The sequence below is a fragment of the Chiloscyllium plagiosum genome, unplaced genomic scaffold (genome assembly GCF_037043375.1).
Source record: "Chiloscyllium plagiosum isolate Xiang-an unplaced genomic scaffold, Cpla_swu_hap1 HiC_scaffold_39, whole genome shotgun sequence".
NCBI classification, from domain to species: domain Eukaryota; kingdom Metazoa; phylum Chordata; class Chondrichthyes; order Orectolobiformes; family Hemiscylliidae; genus Chiloscyllium; species Chiloscyllium plagiosum.
The window spans coordinates 11,022,250-11,046,928 of NW_028270177.1; the positions used below are offsets into that span (position 1 = coordinate 11,022,250).

Here is a 24,679-nt window from a genome sequence, read left to right on the forward strand (position 1 = left end):
AGCATTTATTGCCCATCCCCAGTTGTCCTCGAAGGTGGTAGTGATCTGCCGCCTTTATCTACTCCAGTTCATTTAGTGCAGGTAAACACAATGCTATTAGAGTGGAAATTCCAGAATTTTGACCCACAAAACATCAACTCTAATTAAATTGTTTACCCATTGGTCAGCCTTATTCTATTTGTGTAACACTTTGCAATTTTGTTTCTGTCCATCCTGATAGGTTTTATTCCTCCACCTCTCATCTTTGGCGCTGGGATTGATTCAACGTGCTTGTTCTGGACCACTATCTGTGGGGAGCTGGGAGCCTGTATGTTATACGATAACGTAGTTTATCGGTACCTCTACATCAGCATCGCCATCACACTGAAGACATTTGCATTCATCCTGTACACAACAACCTGGCACTGTCTGCGGAGGAATGCCAGTAAGTACATCAGGGATGATGAGAGAAATCTCCAGCCACTAACTGCGAGTGACCTTTTTGCATCAACCTTAACATTGGACACTGCAGGAAGGGACTCTAGCCAACCTCCTTCTCAAAAGACCAAATTTATCTATAATCTTGAGGACCATGAATGGTGCGAAAACATGGAATCAGTCCTATAAAAGAAAAAACTTGAAATTAGTTTTGTACTTTTTTTCTTTTTTGGAGATGGAGGAAGAGAAACACCGTGACAATGCCCGGAAGATGCATTTGTAGACTTTTAAACATTTTTTTTCAAAGTTCCTGTTTCCAAGCCATGGACAGAACCTTCTAATGACTGCACGATGGCTTTCAAACACTTGTTAATGTTTGTGGGGAAAATCCAAGGGAGTTCATCCATGTTACACACTAATTGTCAAGGACTGTAATGACAAACATCATGAGTACCATGTCTTGGAATGCTGTGGTATGCCACCTCACAGGGTGAGGGACATGGGTATGATCATCCCACTAGTGCCCTATCAATTTCAGCTGTGGGCATTTGGCAGATCAAAGCCAGGGACTTCCATTACAGCAAATTGGTAGGACCAGTTTTACCTTCAAAATGGACTGTTTTTACTTGGTATTCAGAATGACCAAACCCCCAGAAAGCTTTCCCTTTACCCAGGGCACAGGATAAGGCGAAGGGGTGGGGAGGGTGGGCAAAAGGAGAGGAACAACTCCAAACCCCAAATCATCCAACCTATGACAGCTGGAGTTGACCATTTTAAAAAGGCACAGTAAATAACAGATCTACAAAAAGTCACGATAAAGGGAGAAACGGGCTACATTTGAGCTCAAAAAAAGGTAGATGATGCGTGCCGCAGAATTCAGTGAAAACAGCTTGACCGAAATAAAGAACAAAGGACCTCTAAGAAATGAGATTGTAACAAAGTCTGTGAACACTTTGTTCTCATGTAAATAAATTTGTGACCTTCCCTACACTTAGCAATAGATGAAAGAAACAATTTGCCTCATTGGTGTCAGTCAAAATGGTTTAATCTTGTCAATAGAGGTTTTTCCCTATAGAAATTGCTGTTTCTCATGCTGACAATTCCCCAAAAAATGACCGATTTGCAAATTGCGTGTTATCTGAAAGATTGAGTTTTTACATAGCAGTATGAGAGCTCCCTAATGGTTAATTGAAAAACACCAGCCTATTTAACCTTTATTTAACTTTGAATTACCAATGTCACACACATCCAACACATAGATGCATTAATGGAGGGGGAAGGCATTGATGTAGTTCTAATCACTAGTAATCCAGAATGCAGGGATGGGTTTGAATTTTACCATGCCAGATGGTGAAATTTAAATTTCATGAAAAGATCAGTTAATGATCTATAACACCGTTAATTATTGTAAAAAGCAATCTGGTTCATTAATGACCCTTTAGGGAAAGGGGTCTGGTGCACTTAGCTGATCTGGCTTATTTGTGACTCCAGACTCACAGCTGGAAAGTGGAAATGAGGAGTGTTGGATCCTATTGAATGGTGGAGAAAGCTCAAGGGGCTAATAGGGTTCCTAATTTCCTGTGTTCTATTTTTGTAGAATCTTATGGACTCTAACTGCCCTCTGAAATGGCCTCAGTAAGCCAGCCAGCCAGTTCAAGTAGCAATTAGGAGTGGTCCAGGCAGTGGTGCACATATCCCAGGAAGAAATAATAAAAAAATTACATATCTATGTTGGACCTTTGGAAGAGCTATTTACTTAGAATCATAGAGCTGTACAGCATGGACAATTCAACACATCCATGCCTCCCAGATACCCTAAATTAATCTTGTCCCATTTGCCAGCACTTGGCCCATATCGCTCTAAACCATTCCTATTCATATACCCATCCAGATGCCTTTTAAATGTTGTAATTGTACCAGCCTCTGGCAGCTTATTCCATACATGCACCAATCTCTGCATGAAAAAGTTGCCCCTTTTAAATCCTTCTCCCCTCACCTTAAACCTATATGCCCTCTAGTTTTGGACTCCCCTACCCTGGGGAAAAGGCCTTGGCTATTTACCCTAGCCACACTCTTCATGATTTTATAAACCTCTATAAGGTCACCTCTCAGCTTTCAATACTCAGAGGAGAATAACCACAGCCTATTCAGCATCTCCCTATAGCTCAAACCCTATAATCCTGGCAACATCCTTGTAAATTCTTTCTGAACCCTCTCAGGTTTCACAACATCCTTTCTACAGCAGGGAGACCAGAACTGAATACAGTATTCCAAAAGTGCCCTAACCAATGTCCTGTACAGCCGCAACATGGCCTCTCAACTGCTGTACTCAAGGTACTGACTAATAAAAACAAGCATTTCAAACCCCTTCACTATCCTGTCTACCTGTGAGTCTACTTTCAAGGAACAATGAACCTGCACTTTAAGTTCTTTGTTCAGCAACACTCCCCAGAACCTTACCATTACATATACTGCTTTGATTTGCCTTTCTGAAATGCAGCCTCTCACATTTATCTAATTTAAAGTCCACCTACCACTCCTTGACACATTGGCCCATCTGATCAAGGTCCCATTGTACTCTGAGATAACCTTCTTCACTGTCTACTGCACCCCCAATTTTGGTGTCATCTGCAAACCTGCTAACCATACCTCTTACATTCATACCCAAATCATTTATATAAGTAACAAAAAGCAGCGAATTAATATTTCCATTCCTCTGCTCTTTTCCCATAGCCCTGCAAGTTTTCTTTTCAAACAAACACTCATTTAATTCTTTTGGAAATTATTGGCATTGATCTCACTGTTTCAGGCATGTATTCTTAAATATCAATAGAAAATCTCTTCACTTCCTTGGATTTTTCACTAATTTCCTTGAATTGGTGACCATTGGTAATCAAATCCACTTAGTGGGAACAGTTTCTCCCCACTTGCTTTCTCAAAACTCCTTACCACCATGAACCCTTCTAAAAAATCCCTTCCTGACCTTCTGTATGCTAATGGAATCAATAATCACATGAAAGCTGGCTAACTGAGATACTTGCTTTGTTCATAGAAACAGAATATTACAACAAACAAAGCAGCCATGCTGTCTGCCATGCCTGTACCAGTAAGTGAGCAACTAACTGACAGGGTGTCCTTCTGCTGCCTTATCCTCATTACTTTGTATGTCCTTTCATATCACAATCAAAAATAATACCTATGTCAATCTAGCATTGGGTAGCATTGCAATTTTACTGGAAAATATTCAATCTAGCACCAGTCCAAGTGTTTTGATTGGACCTTACAAGGAGTTCTCAATGCCCCCAAAGCACTTTACAACCAATTAAGTAATTTTGAAGTTCATTAATGGAGGAGACAATTCATGCTAATAAGCTCATAACAGTAATCTGGTAATGACCAGATCAGTGTTTAATTATGCTCAATGTGAATTGCATCTGCACATGGTCACGGACCCCACAGCGAGACAAGGTTACCCAGCCAGTGCTACAACTGATGCATTTTTTGGCATGATCCAAAGATTTCCGACCATCACAAATGCACCCAGCCCATTGTTCAAGGTCCCATTGTTCAAACAGGATCATAATTAAGCTTAACAGTTCCTTTCGACCAGCATGAAACATAATCTTGCTTAATCTGACATCTTGCACACAAATCATTTACACTCGTGGGAACCCTGGTTAAATGTACTCCTTCTGCTTAGATCAGTTGTGTATTTTTCCAATTCATTCCTGGAAAGAGAACAGCACTGCCAAAGCCAGCATTTATTTTGCATCCCTAACCCTAACTGCCCTCAGGATGGTGATGGTGAGCTGACTTCTGGAACCAAAGCAGTGTGTGTGGTGTCTGGACACCCACAGGGCTCTTTGGAAGGAAGAAAGTTCCAAGATTTTGACCCAGTATCTTGGAATACTGTCCCAATATTGTCCCAAGTCAGAATGGTCTGGGACTTGGAGGGGAATTTTGGTCAGATTGATTAGCAAAGCCTATTTGAGAATTAAGAAGCTCAGCACTGACTCAAAATTGATAATTGCCCTGGAGGCTCAGCAGTGCACTTGGCAGAATATTCAACATCAGAATCCTGTAGGATGCCTTTCAAAAACCAACAAGATGAGCAAACATCATTTTGGACCTTTTCTTTCAAACAGTTACCATTTACATTTTGCTCTTGTGTGATTGTGAAGTAAATGAAACACTACATGTACAGAAAAGCAATCTTTTATAATTTTCAGTCAGACAGCAGGTTCACTTCACTATTACCATTCCTTCCAAGGAGGAGTAATAAATAAGTATAGACACAAATGGAGATTGATCTTGAGAAGCATTCTTCTGAATTGCCTCAGAAACCTTAGCTTTCTTCAACAAGTTATTTATTGTATATTAGTAGAGAACTTGTATTGCTGAAAAAGCCACTCATTCTGTTAAACCTTTTCATCTTCCACTTCTCAGAACAATTTGTAAGGATACCAATGCAAGGGGATAAAATCATTTATACTGTGAGAGGATGTGGCAAGTGAGTTATGATTGGTAGAGACAGTGTCATGGAATATTCACCAGTTAGATGATGAGTGACAGTTAAGAGCCAAACTTTGTTTAAAAGTTAAACAAGGCAGGTTGACTGTTTGTTCAAGACACTGTCTTGAGAATGAACCAGAGAGTTGTTCTTCCTATCATACAAACAGGTAATGTGGGCTGTAAGTTTCAGTGCTGGTGTGTTGCTGCACATAGGCCGTATATTCCAAAGACTGGCAAATTAAACAACATATCCCTTTGGCTGTTCACAACCAGCAAAAGGTACTGGCTATACCCAGGCAGCCAACATTTAAAAAACTCCACAGTATCCAACACTGCATATTCAGGACTTGTATTGGAGACATTGTCCAATTGTAGAATCAAAAGGATTATGCAGCAACCAATTTAGGATCCGCAGCTGGGTTCACAGTATGGCACACTTGCGTGTACTGCAAGCTACATGTTTTAATATACTGGGTGTTTTTTCTTAAAAAGACAGACAAAGACAAATGTGTGCACACACTGCTGCTTCAAAAAGTGATAAAATAACTGACAACCATTCTTTGCACTTCTCAGGTGAATCCTTTGACCAATCAAATCAATTTGCCTTCTTAAAAATTTAAACAAAGCCTTGCAGTTAACTGTCAAATCATCAGTAACTAAATTATTCTCCAACCTCTACCCATCTTTCTCTTTACTTTGGCATTTCTTGCGAATTGTTCTAATGAGTTTCACACAAAATGTCTTATCAGAAATACTACTTGTAGTTCAGAGCCTCAGGATGACCTCAGTCAACCAGAATCCAGTTGGAGAACTGGGCTCATTTCCTGTTAGGAGCACAAGATTTGTGGTAGCCAAGATGATGCTTGGGTTGCACTCTCATCTCAGAGTCAGATGTTTATTGCTTCAAGTCCCTCTCAAGAAACTGGAGCTCAAAACCTTGGCTGCAGTTCTTCAGGAGTGCTGCACTGTCAGAGCTGCCATTTTTCAAATTAGTCATTAAGCCAAGGCCCTGTCTATCCATATGTGTATGATTTATTTCTTTGCCAATAGGTAGAGGACTGGAGATAGCTATGATGTGATGGTGCTGGTGTTGGACTTGGGTGGACAAAGTCAGATGAAGAAGGGACAGCACTCCAAAAGCTCTTGATTTCAAATAAACCTGTTGGACTATAACCTGGTGTCATGAGACTTCTGACTTTGTCCACTAGGTGTCAGACATAGTAGCAATTTTTCCCCATTTACTGAGAGATGGGCTGAGTGGACAGCCAATATGTCTCCATCTCCTTCCTGGTATCCATTCCTCACCTGTTGCTTCTTCATTAAGCTGCTGAAAATAGTGTTACAAACAGATCAGAATCTGAATACTGTTTATGCTCAGGTGTACCTATTTTGGTCTCAAGTTCCAGATGTAATCTATCTTCCCCCCCCCCATCATGAGGCATATGCTACAGCATACTCTCCTGGGTAAACTTTGGCTGTCTCCCAAAGCCTGGAGACAGGTGTGTCCTTGGCCTTTAACTCCCTACAATTGGCAAAATCATTTCTTTTGCATCTGCCCTCTGTAACAGATAATAATTCAAGTGCCAAAATTGACCTACTGTAATTGATTACCTCAGAGATCTGGAGAATTCTACTTCTAGAACAGTGTCCTTGAATTATGCACAAAATGGTGATGTCAACTAACTCAGTTCTCTCTGCAAGCCCCTTTTTTATTTTAAAAAATATTATCAGATTCTTGTCAACCCCTACTTATTTTATAGACTAGAAATATCAAATGGAGGAAATCATTTAGAACACGCATTGAATTATACAAGCACTGAGGAAGACCATTTGATCTGTTAGGTGCAAAAGAGTAATCCAGACAGCACCAGTCCTCTTTCCCAAAATTCTTCCAATTTTATTTTTCCATTTTTACCTTGTAATGTGGGCACCACTGTATTTGTTGCCCCTTCCTCAGTACCCTTGAAATGATTGGCTTGCTCAAATTAACCATATTGCTGAGGGTCTGGAGTCACCTTTAGGCCAAATTGGGTAAGGGCAGTAGAGTTTCCTTCCTGTTCAGGCACTGGTGAACTAAGTCAACCTGTGAGGTGATTTGAACTTGTCTCCCCAGAGCTTTTGTTGTGTCCTCTGGAGTACTAGCCCAGTGATGTTACTAGTACAGCACTCTCTTTCCCCATCTTTCAGCCATTAAGTGGGGACTGATTCCAGTCCCCACTTAAATCTTCTAAGTGTTATTCCCATTGGTAGGAGCAAAGTAGCCCTTCTCTGTGAACTTTGAGAGACTCAGGTTGCACAGTTATCATACTTGGTGATTTGAGTACGATCTCTCAGTGATATCTACAATGACCCAATCTAAATTGTGCTTAGACATTCCCAACCCAATTTCTGGTCAGTTGCAGTCCTCAATACAATCTCACAGAAATATGCCATCGACTAGCATTGACAGAAAAGCTCAGATGTGGGATCAGGGAGACATCTTGAATTCTAAACAGTTTTGCAAATACCAATGAAATACTTGCATTGTGTCTCAAATCTATTATCACAAAGTACATGTGATGAGTCACTTTTGGGAAACTGGCTGCTGATTTTGCCCGTTTAAAACAACAATCACTGCTAGCAGAATCCCCAAACAGCCCTGAGATGAATAATCAGTAAAGTTAAACTTTTGATGGTATTTGTTGAGGGAGAGCTGTCAGGCAGCACTATCTCCTGTTTTTCAAATAACACCAATGCAACATCCAGCTGTATATGGCAAGAGGAGCACACATCTCATCCAAAAGGGTAAGTCTATCCAGAAAGCATTTCTTTCCAACAACTGCACTGAACTATCTATTTAAAAGATGAAGTTCTAATGTGGGGTTGGTAGACTCAGTGTGCTTACCAGGTGCAACCAATTGAACCAAGCTGACATTTGGTGAACAAGCACAAAAGATTCTTAATTACTTTTCTGATTAAGTACTTTTGAGTTATTTTCAGCTCATGGCTTTAATTTACAATTCTATTATTTACTTTCCAGCACATTGAAGCTTTTAATTCCCCTTAACAACTGGTCCACGTTAACCCTTAATCATTTGCAACTCAAATATGTTTCATTTCTAAAAAAAAACTTCATCCTACAGTGAGATAATTACCATTGGTCTGAATCTGATGAGGAACTGGGTTGATGCAGTTCTTTAGACGCTCGAGAACCCAATGGAATGGATCGTATAGTCTAGCCTCTATTTAAACCCAAGTACAGAGCTGAAAGCTCTTCTCAAACTCTGAATGATTTGTGAAAGACATTTTGAAGAGGCCATTTAAAAAAAATAAAATCTTTGGTTTTGCTTTTGGTCAGTGTCCTGACTGAATTGGGAATAACGATCAAAGACTAAAATTATAAAGTATTGAATATACTGAATCCCAGTGATGTCCTTTATGTTCATGCTCTTGATTTCAATGTCAATTGTACCCAAGGGTTAAAGTGTCACATTGCAATAATTTTGTGCTTTTTAAATCAACCCTTTGAAAAATCATTCAATTGAATAGATTTAGGGTTCAGTTTTATGCCCATTTAGTTTGATAAGTAAGCAGTTTTTGTTACTTTTGCAGAATCCCCATTGATCATTACTACTCACGCATATAGAATCTTAATCAAACTTTGCAGAATTAGATAATTTGGCTTAATACTAGGGTTCAAGCCGAAAACAAGCTTCCTTTTTATTATCTCATCTTATCAAGATATCCTTCCACTCATTTTTACCACATGTACTTACCTATATTTTCTCTCTAAAACTGTTCTCAACTACTTCATGTGTTAGTCAATATTACATTCTAGTTCACTACTCCTGGTCAAGAAATTTCTAGATTTCATAAGCTTACAATTCCTAGTTTTGGACATCCACGTGGAAACATTGCATTCATATCAACCCTGTGAAGTCCTTTTCATAATTTGAAGAATTTCTGTCCTCAGCCTTCTCTTTAGTAAAGAAATGTGCAACAGTCCAACCTATGTTTTTTTAAAAAGCATAACTTCAGTCCTGGCATCATCCTTGAGGATGAGGAAACATCCCTATGTCTAGACCAGGCAATCCAAGTTCAAGTCCATCCTGCTTCTAGAGAGTATCATAACATGACTAAACAGGTCAATTTTATGGGAAAAGTCCTTGCAAGTTCTCCAAGGCCTTTATTTTGGGTATATGGAAAGCAGCACTAGACATAGTACTCCAAGTGGTCTAAAAACAAGACTCAACAGTAGATTTCAAGATTATGCTACTTTCCAATTCTATGCTGGAACTTCAGTACCATCTTGTTTTTAGTTTAAATCAACTTTAGATGTTTTCAATATTATGACACACCACAGGAGAGGTATAACAAACTCTTTGGTTCAAGCTAAAAATCACTGTACAAAAAGTTCCTTTAACTACCAGGGGCAGGTTCAATCTCGCAACCTCACAATTATGAGCTGAGTAAACTCCCAATAAGCTACACTACTCTCTCAAAATGGCTTTATAAGGAGCTGAATGAGCATCAGCTGATTTATTATTAACTACAGATGACTTCAGGATTTTTTTTCTCTTTTTTTTTCTTTTTTTTATATTAACCCCCACACTACCACCTAAGTGCGGTAGTGCTTATTTTTTCCCCAGCACCCATGGTGTGTGTGTGGAGGTGATGACTTCAGGATTTTTTTTAAGAATAAACAGATATGACTTCAAGATTTTTTTTCTTTTTTTAAGCAGTTGCCCCTCCTGTTTTTTCTTTTTTTCTCTCTTTTTATTAACCCCCACACTACCACTTAAGATGACTTCAGGATTTTTCTTTTTTTTTCTTTTTTTCTTTTTTTTTTGGTTTCTTTTTTTTTGAGACACAGTGAAAGACACAAAGTGCACAAATTTTTTATTCAATTTCCACCACCAGGAAGATAGGAAAACACCCGGGTGGCCAGTGACAAATGCTGCCCTTCACATCAAAGGGCAGTGCTGTGTGATCAAAACAGTGAAGGGGAAGGTAGGGACTAAATCAAAATAGAGTTGGAGGGAGAAATGATGCACTCCACTCCCTGCAGCGCCCACCTCTCCCTGAACAACTCCAGGGTGTTGGTCGACACCGCGTGCTCCTTCTCCAAGGACACCCGGGCTCTAACGTAACCGCAGAATGACTTCAGGATTTTTGTTTGTACCGGGTGGGGGTCCTCCTTTTTTTTTCCTTTTTCAATTTATTTTTTTCTTTTTTTTTATCCCCTTTAACCCCCACACTACCACCTAAGTGCGGTAGTGCTTATTTTATCCCCAGCACCCATGGTGTGTGTGTGCAGGTGTGAGACACAGTGAAAGACACAAAGTGCACGAATCTTTATTCAATTTCCACCACCAGGAAGATAGGAAAACACCCGGGTGGCCAGTGACAAATGCTGCCCTTCACATCAAAGGGCAGTGCTGTGTGATCAAAACAGTGAAGGGGAAGGTAGGGACTAAATCAAAATAGAGTTGGAGGGAGAAATGATGCACTCCACTCCCTGCAGCGCCCACCTTTCCCTGAACAACTCCAGGGTGTTGGTCGACACCGCGTGCTCCTTCTCCAAGGACACCTGGGCTCTAACGTAATCGCAGAATGACTTCGGGATTAGCTGTGTGAATCATTTGGTTAGTTAACCAGTTCTCCTCCTGGCCAATTACATCTCACCAATGACAATTCAAATTGACACTTGTCCATATACTAATGCTCTTTAAATGGGCATAAACAATTGAACTAAATTATCCTGTCAACAGCCTACTGTCTGGACCTGTGAATGGTTACCTTAACCAGGAGATTAATTGAAATGCCCGTTCCCATCTGCATCAGGTGGTCAAGAATCCACACTTGAACTTGCAGCCAGAAATTGGAGAATGTCCCTTTGGCTATAGGAGAGAGGCTGGAAGTAGTCATATACCAGATAGATAGGGAACAGGAGCTCATCAAAACTACAGAAGGTACAGGCTCTTGGCCTCTTTGATGTATTGAATAGAGTTCAGCCTAAAAATGGTCTATAACAGCTATGTTCCAGTTTCATGCCACAGGTATCACTGGGACATCTTTTGCAGTAGTCCATTTTTTCCAACCATTGTTGTCCAAACTCATTACTGAAAAAGCAAATCCTTTTCAAAGTCAAAGACTTCACTCAAGCTGATCAAAACTTTGATATTTTTCTTTAAAAAATGGAGTCCACACAGTGAGACTGTTTCAGTAAGCCATTAAAAGATGGTCTGATTTTATTTTCACAGAAACAGTAATGGTTTTTGGCACAAAGGAGGCCAATTAGCCCATTGTGTCTGACCCAGTTCTTCAAATGTTCATTATGATAAGTGCCATTCTCCTGCATTTTCTATTTAGATAATAATTCATTGCCTCTCGAATGCCTCAAGGGGCTCAGTGGTTAGCACTGCTGCCTCCCAGCACCAGGGACCCCGATTCAATTCCTGCCTTGGGCAACTATCTGTTTGAAGTTTGAACATTCTCCCTGTGTCTGTGTGGGTTTCCTCCCACAGTCCAAAGATGTGCAGGTTAGGTGAATTGGCCATGCTAAATTGCCTGTACTGTTAGGTGGATTAGTCAGGGATAAATATAGAGGGGTGGGTTTCTCTTCGGAGGGTTGATGTGTACTTGTTGGGCCAAAGGGCCTGTTTCCACACTGTAGGTAATCTAATCTTTAAAAAAAAACTATCTCCACTCCACTTCCAGGCAGTGCATTCTAGACCCAAACCACTGTCTGTGTGGAAAGGCTTTTCCTCACATCACTTTTGCTGCCTTTGCAAATCACTAAGTCTATGCCCTCTCATTTTCTGATCGTTTAGAACTAGGAAGAGTTTCATTCTCTCTCTATTCTATGCAGACCTATTTTACCAAATTTCGTTTTAGCTGCCTTCTCTTCAAGTAGGATAAGTTCAAATTTGTCATCCATGGAACATTTCTTGCAAACCTCTTCTGTGCACTCTATAATGCTTTCACATTCCTCCTATAGTACGTAACACTCTAGGCAAGGTTTAACAAGTGTCTTATTCACCATCACCTCTTCTCTCCTACTACTAAAGCTCTTGACTCTGTATCCCTAACTAACTACTCTTTTCACCTACTCTTCCATGTTCAATGATCTGTGCACATATACATTCACCTCCCTCTTCTCCTGCACCCCTTTAAGATTTATGCCCTTCACTTATTTTGTCTGTTTATGTTTTTCCTACTAAAATGCAACACTTCTTCACCTCACTCTGCTTCTCTGCATTGAACTTCACCTTCCAACTATCTGCTCACCAATGTTCCCTTTAAGTTGCGCAGATGTTCTACACATACCGATCGGTGCAGCATGTGGATTGCAGCATTGACCTGCAATTCTGGAGGTCGCTGCCACACACATGCCTCAGAAGCCCACAGAACTAGCAGGAAAATTAGAGGGCATGCGGCTGCTCACTACACCTTACTCGACAATGTCTGACTGGAGTTTTTCACTGTCCTCAGCACGGTTACAATGCTTCCAAATGTTTGTGCAAAATCTAGGGTCTGACTGCACCTTGTGTGCTGTATCCAGTTCCAAAAGTAAAAGAAACAAGAGAGACAGCCATTCAAGACCTAAAGAAAGTGAAGAGTTGTGATTGGAGCTGAGATAACCAGCTGTAGGAGCTTTACACCCAGTGAGTAGTGAGCGATGGTTTCAGACAAGGTATAAGAGATTGTTTTAACGGAAGAGAGCATTTAATTTACAGAGCAATTGAATATGTTAAACCATGGAACACAAATATAGTTTAACCTTAGGAACAATGTTAGAAGTTTTATCCCCACAGGGTAATCAACTGGGGTATGTGTACCCTGAGAATGAGAGTCAGGAGAGATGTTAGGAAGCACTTCTACACTTGACGGTACTAGAGGTTTGGAAATCTCTTCCACAAATGGCCATGGATATTTGATTAGTTGTTAGCTTTAAGTCTGAGATAGATGAATTTTTGTTAAGCAAATATATTAAGGAAAATGGGCCAAGGGCAGATATGTGGAGTTAGGTCACAGATCAGCCCTAATCTCACTGAATTGTAGAACAGGCTCAGGGGGCTGAATGACCTATCTTATTCCTATGTCCCTTTGTTCCTGACACTTAAAGGGATTCTATGTGGGCATTGGCTGGGTAACAGAGCCAAAATATCTGCAGTCATCTGGGAAACAACAGATACAGCAACAAGAAAGGGAGTGGACCTGTTTCTAATTCTCTGACTTAAGGCGGGGCCAATTGCCTTCCTCCTCCAATAGCTAACATATGATTTCATTCATGTGTAGCAATCAGAAGTGGAGGACTTGTTAACTTTACCTTCCTCCCTATTCCTAATCCACTCTTGAAACTGCTGCGAATGGTAAGTGCTACCCAGGTATAAAACGAACTCCGTTTCCTCCCAAACAGAAATTGCTGGGGAAACTCAGCAGGCCTGGAAGCGTCAGTGGAAAGAGAGCAGAAGTTACATTTCAAATCCAATGTCTTTTCATCAGAACTGGTGACTGGGCCCAAAACATTAACTCTGCTTTCTTCCCACAGATGCTGTCAGATCTGTTGAGTTTTGCTACCAATTTCTGGTTTGTTTTCAGGTATCCATATTTCTTTGTTTTGTTTTTCCATTTCCTTCCAGTCTACCTTCATTTGAAAACACTGCCAAAGTCACATTTGTCTCCATGGCTTTGGAAGAAGTCCAAATTTACAATATTAATTTAAACCAATTGATAATGTTTTTAAAGAATTTATTTATCGATGGAATGACATGTACCACCAGCAAGGAAAGTATTTGTTTCTATTCCTATTCACTCGTGAAATGAGTTGCTCGATGCCTCCATTGCACAAGGAAATTGCTTGCACTTTTTGACTTGTTTTTGGCCTTGATGTGTCAAGTTTCAATTCAATTCAGGTCCATTATCAGAGCCAAGCATATCCTGTTAAAAGGGACCCTATTGGTTATGAGAGTCTGTCTTTGATACTCCTGGAAGGAGGTAAAACTAAAAGAGAAACTCAGGGTGTCGGGGTAACCTGGACAATTTTCAGGGCAGTTCTGTCCAGTTTCTGCCTGGCTGGTAAGGTGAAAATCACTCTCCAAATATTCACGTGGTTTTTTAGCCCATCCTCTGCTCAGTATTTTCTTATTAATGCCCACAATACTAAGCTACTGCTGACTAAATCAAGTGTGCTAGATTCCACTGACCATGAAAGAAATGTATGGTTGTTAACTGTATTCAAAGTTTGTGAGAAGATTTGTAGCTCGGGTGCTCATTGTTGTGGTTCTGTTCGCCGAGCTGGGAATTTGTGTTGCAGACATTTCGTCCCCTGTCTAGGTGACATCCTCAGTGCTTGGGAGCCTCCTGTGAAGCGCTTCTGTGATGTTTCCTCCGGCATTTATAGTGATTTGTATCTGCTGCTACCGGTTGTCAGTTCCAGCTATCTGCTGCAGTGGACAGGAAAGCCACACACACGCCAAGTCCTAAACTACGAAAGCAACCACCCCAACACACACAAAAGAAGTTGCATCAAGACACTACTCAAAAGGGCCACAAAACACTGCAGTACACCAGAACTGCAAAAAAGGAAGAAGAACACCGATACAATGTATTTGCCAAAAACAGATACCCGCGCAATTTCATCAACAGATGCCTAAGGGAAAGACAACGGAATGAGGACATGCTGCAACCCAAAAGACTAGCCACGTTACCATACATCAAGAGCATTTCCGAACTGACAGCCAGACTACTGCGACTACTAGGACTCATAACAGCACACAAACCAACAGCCACTCTCAGACAACAACTCACCAGAACGAAGGACCCAATACCCAGTATGAGCAAAACCAATGTAGTGTACAAAATCCCATGCAAGGACTGCACAAAACACTACATAGGACAAACAGGAAGACAGCTAACGATCCGTGACCATGAACACCAACTAGCCACGAAACGACATGACCAGCTATCCTTAGTAGCCACACACGCAGATGACAAGCAACATGAATTCGACTGGGACAACACTACTATTATAGGACAAGCCAAACAGAACAGCCAGGGAATTCCTAGAGGCATGGCACTCATCCACAGATTCAATCAATAAGCACATCGACCTGGATCCAATATCCCGACCACTGCAGCGCACAGCTAGAACTAACAACCGGAAGCGGCAGATTCAAACCACTATAAATGCCGGAGGAAACATCACAGAAGCGCTTCACAGGAGGCTCCCAAGCACTGAGGATGTCACCTAAACAGGGGACGAAATGTCTGCAACACAAATTCCCAGCTTGTTAACTGTATTAAATAAAAATGGTGTGCAGTTTGTTATGCCAAGAGGGGCCTGCTCATATACATTTCCAAACTTGTCTCTATTCCCCACCAGGCTCATTCCATGTTCTCCTCATGTTACCCAGAGATGGAGCAGTGGACTTCTTTAGTTCAGGTACAAGAGTCTGACTGGTTACACAATCCCTTCTCGCTCCCATCTCACCAGCAATATTTACTGCCTCACCACCAGTTTGACTAAAACAAGACATTAATTTACGTCCACCTCAGAAAAACAAAAGGCTGAAACCAAAAGGGATTCAATCCAAGGCAAATCGCCCATATCCAACCCCAACTGACCACTAAAATTAACATTTAACTTGATAAAATGGTAACTTTGGACAACTTGCAAAGAAAACTCCGCTTTACCCACAAAGTCCAGCATTGTAAAAGTTTATTTATATTTTAACTTACACTTTTTAGCTTTTATTGTGTTTGCTGCCAACATGTACTCATTGTTCTTGGGTGTTGTCGCCTAGGTTCCCAGTATCAAATATCATCTGTGTGTGCCAAAATATCTTTCTTGGCACATAACTCTCTGAAGAGAAGGTTCTCGATAATTAATCTTGGTGCAGAATTCACTGATCTGGCATTTGCTTGCTAAAACAAATCATTCCTAGAATGTGGGTACATGAATAAGATTGCCATTTGTTAGCCATTCTAGTTATCCTGACAAAATGGTGAAAAATTGTATGGCACTTCAGAAGGGCATTAAGAGCCAAGCACCTTGATATAGGACTGGATTCACATCAATCCAGGTAAAGGACAGCAGTTTTCTTTCATTAAAAGACATTAATTCTGAACATGGCACCAAAAGAGGAGGCAGCAAGTTTAAAAAAAGAATGCAAAGAATTCTGAACACCGTGGCAAGAGAGGAGGCAGTAAGTTTAAAAATAGTGCACTGAGTGGGGAGTGACTTCATTCAGAATATAGTGCCAAGACAGAGTGAATGTGCAAAAATCCAAGTCCCAGGAAATCTGTCAGTTTATTGTTTGGTGAGAAGTTGTTGATAGGGAGTGAGTTTGAATACAAAAAAAAACGATAAGAAATATCATTTATACAGAAAGTGCAACTACTTGGATTTCAGAAAGGAACACAAGAAAACGGGAGGCTAAAATAAGTATATTCAAAATAAACTGAAATAATAAAGTAAACGCAAAGGAAACAAAGCAAGGAAAGTTCACCAGACTTGTTCCGAGGATGGGGGACTGTCTTATGAAGAGCAATAAACTGGGTCTGTATTTAGAATTTCAGAGAATGAGATAGGGGGATAGCGCAGGTAAAAGGCATTAAAATGTTTTCTGTCCTTGTCCACCCACGTAGACACTGCAGTCATGAAAGCACATTCCTTTCTTTACTTTATTTTCTGAGGAGACTAGATCCGTAAAGACCCTTACAAATAATTATAAATGTACTTTAGAAAGCATCCTATCTGGTTGCATCATTGTGTGGTATGGCAACTGCTTTGCCCAAGACTGAAAGAAACTACAGAGAATTGTGAACACAGCCCAATACATCACATAAACCAGCCTCCCATCTAATGACTCCATCTATACTTCCCACTGCACTGGCAAAGCAACCAACATTATCAAAGACCCCTCCCACCCGGTTATATTCTTTTCAACTCTCTTCCATGGGGCAGAAGATATAAAGATTTCTAGAATCTAGATTCCCTCCAGTGTGGAAGCAGGTCCATCGGCCCAACAAGTCCACACCGACCCTCCGAAGAGTAACCCACCCTCTATATTTACCCCTGACTAATGCACCTACACTACAGGCAATTTAGCATGGCCAATTCAACTAACCTGCACATCTTTGTGACTGTGGGAGGAAACCCACGCAGACACAGGGAGAATTTGCAAACTCCACACAGACAGTTGCCCAAGGCGGGAATTGAACCCGGGTCCTTGGCACTGTGAGGCAGCAGTGCTAACCACTGAGCCACTGCGTATGAACAGATTCAATAACCACTTCTTCCCCACTGTTATAAGACTCTTGAATGGATATCTTTAACGTTAATATTGATCTCTCTCTCTCTCTCTCTGCACCTTCTCAGCGCTGTAATACTGTGTTCTGTTACACTTGTAATGTCTGATCTGCCTGTAAAAACACGTACAACAACGCTTTCCACTGTACCTTGGTACACGTGACAGTAATAGATCAAATCAAGTCAAAACAAATTAATTAGCAATGATTGTTTTAAATGGCAGAGCGACTTGATGGGTCTGAATGGCCCAGCCATATTCTTAATGAAACAGATGAGTTTCTTACAACTACATGATTGTTTTTCTATTGTCATTGAGATTTTTTTCTTAAATTGATTTCCATTTCACAAACTGCCTAATGAGATTTAACAAGTGATCTAGATTGTTGGAACAAATTGAATGAATGAATATTTGGCTTTAGAATTGATGATTTGACCAGGATTTTAGTTTTATTAGTCCATGTCATTGATTTACTAGTCAGGTAGCATGACTATGTTACTTCGTTGAAACTTTATTGCTGGAACAGCACAGCAGGTCAGGCAGCATCCAGGGAACAGGAGATTCGACGTTTCGGGCACAGGCCCTTCTTCAGGAATGAGCAGAGAGTGTTCAGCAGGAGAAGATAAAAGGTAGGGAGGAGGGACTTGGAGGAGGGGAGTTGGAAATGTGATAGGTGGAAAGAGGTCAAGGTGAGGGTGATAGGTCGGAGTAGGGTGGAGGCGGAGAGGTCAAGAAGAAGACTGCAGGTCAGGAAGGCGGTGCCGGGCTGGAAGGATCCGGCTGAGACCCCACCTCACTTTCTCCCTGACTATGTTACTTCACCAAATGTATTAAGCCTCATTGTCATTCCAAGGGACTACCATACCTAGTGTACATGGGGCTGCATTGTCCTTCATTAACGTTGCAAAATGTGGTATGCAGGTAATTGGAATTCAGAATGTAGGATGAAACAGAAAAAAGGAATATTTCATTATCACATCTTCATACCACAGATTAAATTTAAAACTGAATAAGACTTTTACAGTGCAACCTCATAGAGCAGCTTGTTCTGACAGAGGTCACTGGACTCTAACTATTAATTCCGTTATTCTCTATACAGATGATGCCAGACCTACAGCATTTTCTGCTTCAGTATCACATTTTCAGCAACCGCTGTTCTTTGTTTTTATTAGTATGGCAGCTTTTCTGGTTGTTCGTGATGCTAAATCCTGGGGGAGCCAGAAGACAGAGAGAGAATAAATTCAGTCTAGATCTCTCTCCCCCTGAAAAGAAAAAGACTCACTGAAGTCTTTAAAATTATGAAAGGTTTTGATAAAACAGACACCAAGAGAATGATGCCTCTTGCTGACTTAATGTGATCCAATTACGAGGTTCAGATGCCCAGAGAAGCAAACGCTGCTATTCTTGTATGCCTTTATTGCAGGTGTATAAAAGTGCAATAAACGAGCATTAAATTCCACACAGCATTAATGTCAGTCAACGTGACATATGTTACTAGAGCTTGTCTTTCCCTGACTGCAGGCAATCCTGTCTATCACTTAACTGCACATGCAAATTTTTAATTATCTGTCTGTCACACACAGTGAACAGCTTGATACGGAATAAATCTGGAATTATTTTCCCTGAGATACGTATGCATGAGTTCTTTGCAGAATTTCCCTCCTCCCTTCTGACAAGAAAAGTCAGCCAGAGCACTCTCTCAATCACCACTGATTGGCATCAAGCTACCAGTCATCTAATAAGCTTCTGAAATTGAAATAATGAAGGAAGCAGCCAGGTAGAAAGCAGTGGGTGCCTGTGATGTCACAAACTCATTCGGATTGCATTAGATGGCTGGCAGACCATTCTAACTTCAATAAGTAGGGACATTAGAGGCTGGAATGAGCCCCTCGAAATTTCTGCAGCATTGAAATAAATCCTAGTTGATCTGTAATTCATGTCAATTTACCTACTATAGCACCAATGATACAATGGCCAATTGAGAATCCAGACCATATGGTGTCACTCCAAATTGCACATTTGAGGGAGTGTTGCATCTGTCCATTGCCCATTAGGGGAGGAGCTCTTTGTTTGAAATGCCAGAAATATTCATCAGGGCAGGCAACACCTGTGCAGAGGGAACACAGAGTTAACGTATCAGGTCAATGGCCTCACCTCAGAAATAACTCTCAATTTTAGCTACAGTCTCTGCTGGTTTGATTTGGCAGCAAGTGATATTCTCAACTACCGTGAAAATCTACATTGTTAACTCTTGGGGAAGGGACTCTCCCCTTCCACATTCAGAAAAGAATTGTTAAGTTGGTATAAAAAACAAAATTATTGAATATATCAGATAACACAAAAAAGATTACTGATCATTATAAAAGGAAGTCTCTAATTCTAAATGATTAATACTGCAAGGGATCTGACAGATTTTTCACCCTTGACCACCCTAGAATCAGCAGCACTCTACTCTTTGATCTCTGACAGGATACATTAGAACATGCAGGCCTTTCTTCAGTTGGAACCCCTGAAGCCATTGTGCAGGTTATACTGACCTGACTTTATATGTAACACTTTCAGTTAGCAGTAGGAATCCGAGCCAAATATTGTTTGTTCCAGTCACTCTGTCTTGCACCCTCGAGGATCAAATCTTGTGATTTTGTGGCTGAGTGGTTAAGGCAATTGGTTTCCTAATCTATTGTGGGGATGTGCAAATTGGTTCAAAATCCATCGTTACCAATAATTTATTTATTCTCTTGTAGCACAGAGGTAGTGTGTCCACCTCTGGGTCAAGAGACCCAGGTTCAAGTCCCACCTGCTCCAAAGATGTGTCATAATGTGTCTGAACAGGTTGATTAGGATATTTCTAGAGAAATTAAGTGGAACTATGGGTTCCCCTATTTAGGTTGTAAGCTGTGCTGAACAATCAGTCCCGATCAGTCCAAGATCAATCCTGAGCCTGTGCTGTTACAAATCAGGGCATTCGATCTGATGGCTCTACCACAGTCTTTCCACCTCACTAAAGCTTCTCCATTAACCCCTGGAAACCTACCCTTCTGCTCTGTTCTCATACATATGCTTCTCCTTAAATGCACCTGTGTTACTCACCTCAACCAATCTCTGAGGTGAAGACATTTTCTCAAATTCCTGATTGGATTTACAAGTGAGGACTTTGTCAAACACTTTGATAAACATCTTACAGATCACCTCTCAGTTTCCTCTTTTATCCAGGAAGAAGACCCATCCTTGTGTTGTTACATTGAAGTTTATAAAATCCTGAGGGGTGTAGATAATGGTAATGATAGGTGCCTCTTCCCTAGGATGGGGGATTTCAAGATGAGGAGGCATATTATTAAGGTAAGAGGAGAGAGATTTAAAAGAGTCACAAGAGGCAAATTGTTTACACAGAGGTTGGTTCGTGTGGAATGAACTTCCTGAGGAAATGGTGGACGTGGACACAGTTACAATGTTTAAAAGGCATTTAGATAAGTACATGAATAAGAAAGGTTTGGAGGGATATGGGTCAGGAGCAGACAGGTGGGACTAGTTTAGTTTGGGATTATGTTCGGCACTGTTTGGTTGGACTGAAAGGTCTGTTTTCATGCTGTGTGACTCTAAATAGATTTTAGCAAAGGTAACAGTTAAAATTATACAAGTGAACTCAGCATCATGAGGACTTTCAGTCAGCATTCCTGCTCCTGGTCGCTATTCTTGCTGCGAAGTCTGTCAGTTGAGTTTAAATTGGACGTTTCAAGTTTGAATAATCTCGGTGACTGTTGCTGCCTGGGTGTAAACGTGAAGAATAGATGCTCGAGGTGATGGAAGTTGAAGTCAGTGTCACCAGAGGAAGAAGAGAGAAATTTAAGAATGATTGGGTGTTCTGTTGCATGGAAGGAAAGCCATAACAATTCCAACAGCTAAAAGCACTGAGAGTGTGGGATAGTCCTGGACCTACTCATTTTCATTTAGCTTTGTGCTCTTTTACAGCCAACATAGAGATGTAATATTACAAAACCAACAGCAATCTGTTTGCTTTGTGGCAACTTTAAAATGAAGTCTCTCTTGAACAAACCAAATATTTAAAGAGCTGATTGCTTTTTTTTTTACCAGAGCTCCATGAACAAGCCAGGCAATAGGTCATGAATGTGAATTCCAATTCTTCCCAAAGCTTTTCTTGATCTTAATGAGTCCTCACCCACAAGATAAACTACACAGATTCTCCATTCTGACCTCGTTCTGCAGCTTTAACGCATTAAAAGTAAGACTCAAAATGCCATCTCCTGCTCCAATTCAGTCTTCCGTAGAGTCCCAAAACTGTCAGGTCTCTCAGCTTCTCCAGTTTTTCTATCATGATAAGAAATGAATCAAACATATGGCTTGGGTTGTAATAGCTGGCGCTCTGAACAGTGAAAGGATGATTTTATTGAAGCCATTGAGGTGTGAAAGGGCTTTGTAATACAGATCCCAGACAAGGTTCCCCAAGGTATTTCAGTCCCTGGCAGGATACCCCAAATCATTGAGCCCCGAGTAAAGACAGATGAACCAGCTTCCTTTCTTTCTTCACCTGTTCAACCGCCCGCTCCTGTTCCCACCCCTGTTTGTCACTGCAAGGTTAATTCACAAGAAACAGATCCCGTCCTTTTTAAATACCTTTCTCCAAGACCAAACGACTTGATTATCTAAAAGAAACCATCTTCTACCAGATTTTCTTCATTTAATGAAAAAGTGTGAGACCATTAGTTACTAAAAACAAGAAGGATTTATAACACAGCATGCATACATGCAGATTAATTAGATTTGAATCCAAAACCAAAGGGTTAAGTTTTTTAATGTATATATTTATTGAAAAAATTGTTCAATCTTTTATAAAAAATGAAAAATGTTGTAAAAGTGCAAAAGTATAGAAAAGTAGAAATAATATTGATTATATTACAGTAACATTGACAATAAACGGCGCACTACTCTTCAAATACAGTTGTTACCCAAATTAGCATAAACTCAAATTAAATAAAATTACAATCCACTAAAATTAAATTACACCACGTTGTACTCTATTACATTACTCCACTTGCCGCACCTCCAGCAAGGCTTCTGTCAACAGGAGCAACAGCTATTATACCCATATTTACTCGGCCTTCCCACTCGGGGCCCCCGGACCACCATATATGGCCCTCATGGCAATATAAAGGCCCGAATCAGTACTGCCAACAGATCCATGTCTATGTAATTTAGAAAGGACTTCCATGTGGGCGGCACGGTGGCACAGTGGTTAGCACTGCTGCCTCACAGCGCCAGAGACCCGGGTTCAATTCCCGACTCAGGCGACTGACTGTGTGGAGTTTGCACATTCTCCCCGTGTCTGCGTGGGTTTCCTCCGGGTGCTCCGGTTTCCTCCCACAGTCCAAAGATGTGCAGGTCAGGTGAATTGGCCATGCCAAATTGCCCGTAGTGTTAGGTAAGGGGTAAATGTAGGGGTATGGGTGGGTTGCGCTTCGGCGGGGCGGTGTGGACTTGTTGGGCCGAAGGGCCTGTTTCCACACTGTAACTAATCTAATCTAATCTATGTCTTATAAAATTGCTCCATTCTGTGGTGCACCATACTTGTCAGGTAATCTTGAGGGATGTGCTCTATCACAAGTCTGTGCCGCCCTACAAGACCTGGAGGCTTTTCTGATATCCAGTTCATTAGAATGTTCTTCCTCACACTGTGTAAGAATATTAAATAAACTCTTCCCGTGCTCACCCAAAGAGGGAAGTTCAGTAGACCCAAAAGGAGGGACACCAGATCCCCCCCTAACTTCCATTTCCAGGATCCTCTCCAGCTCATTCACTATGGCCCTCCAGTATCTGCGGATCTTGTAACAGGACCAAAAGTAATGTCTAAGGGTGCCAATACTGTTTTTGTATTTGGGATACTTTGGGGAAGATCCTTTCTTAAACTTTGCTAACCTCTCTGGCACCGTATGGGCCCTGTAGAGGACCTTCAATTGCGTCACTTGTGCCTTATTGCATATTGAAATTTTCTTTACATTCTCCCATATATCCTCCCATGTTTTCAATGAGATTTCTTCCCCTAACTCCTGATTCCAAACTCTCATGGAGTCTCTCCATATCCCCCAAGGCATTCCCTCTCTAAGATGATATATGGTACTAACTGAGAATACCCCACATCGGAGCACTCTTTGTTCTATATCTGACTTGTAGGGCTGGGCCAAAATTGTGGTCTTCTTCTGTATGTAATCCCTAACCTGGAAATATTGGAATAGGTCCCTATTAGGCATTCCATATTTCCGACCTAATTGGCTGAAACTCATCAAGACCTCTCCCTCAAATAAGTTCCTTTACCCTCCCATGCTCTAAAGCCGGAGTCCATTGTCCTCAGCCTAAATCCTCGCATTCGGCTGGAGGCATCTCCACACGTTCATTAGCCCCAACTCCTCGCACAAGTTCACTAACTATCTAGACTGCTGAGGTAGACCCGACAGCCCTCTCGGCATCCTGTCTACCCCAGGGTCCATGAGACAATTAAAGTCTCCTCCTATAATCCGAGAGCCATTAATTTAGAGACTGCATCAACTAAAACTTTGAGAGGATGTGCCGGGGGCAGTAAACATTCAGGATGCCATACTCTTCTCCATGTATCAGCCCCTTGAGAGTGACGAACTGTCTGTTCTCGTCCTTGATTTGATCTGTCACCTGGAAAGGGAGGTTCCTTCGCATCAGTATGGTCACTTCTCTGCTTTTGGAGTTAATGGAGGAGAAGGATACCCTATCGGATCCTCCCTGCTGTGACTTCAGATGTTCCCCATCAGTCAAATGTGTCCAAATGTGTCTCTTGCAACAGCGCAATGTCAGCCCTTTCCTTTCTAAGATTTGAGAGCACCTTTTTTCTTTTAATGGGGGAATGGCTCCCCTTTATATTCCAGGTGCACCACCTGAACAGATCGCTTGCCATGACCACACACTACAGCCCAGATCCCCCGAGAGGAAGAAGCCCATTCAGTGTGTGACAAGTGGAGAAAAAAACAAACTCTATCAAATCTAAAGACTATTCCTACAAACATTACCAACACTACTAAAACTAAAAAATTAACCTCTACTCCTAATTTGAACAAATAAATACAAAACACACAAATCTCCAGAGATATCCCCACTTGCCCATAGGGGGCATTCACTCCCAACCACACAACCACCCTATTATTAATTGCTTTTCCTTGTAATGCTGGAGTTGCACTAGGACCGGGCCGGGGCCCTGGACCGGCCTGGACCTCCGCATCGCAATCTGGTAGACCCATTCCACACCCGCCCGGCCCGACACAATCTCCAGCCCCAGCAACTCCGGAAGCCACCTCTCAAGAAAATCAGCGAGGGTTTTCACCTTCTTCATGCTCCGATACCCCAAGATCTGTAGATTTGTTTCTCCGATCTCAATTTTCGAGGTGGTCTAGTTGTTCCTGCCGGGCCTGAACCTAATG

General features: G+C 41.3%; 1 protein-coding gene across 1 annotated transcript in view; it reads left to right on the forward strand.

Moving 5' to 3' along the window:
- Positions 1-8,185, forward strand: part of slco3a1a (solute carrier organic anion transporter family member 3A1a) — a 201,784-nt gene extending 193,599 nt beyond the window's left edge. Inside the window, exon 10 of the mRNA XM_043677221.2 lies at positions 221-8,185. Within this exon, the coding sequence (XP_043533156.2) occupies positions 221-606 (386 nt within the window). The 3' untranslated portion in view covers positions 607-8,185. The remainder of the gene's footprint in view (positions 1-220) is intronic.
- Positions 8,186-24,679: the final 16,494 nt, after the last annotated feature.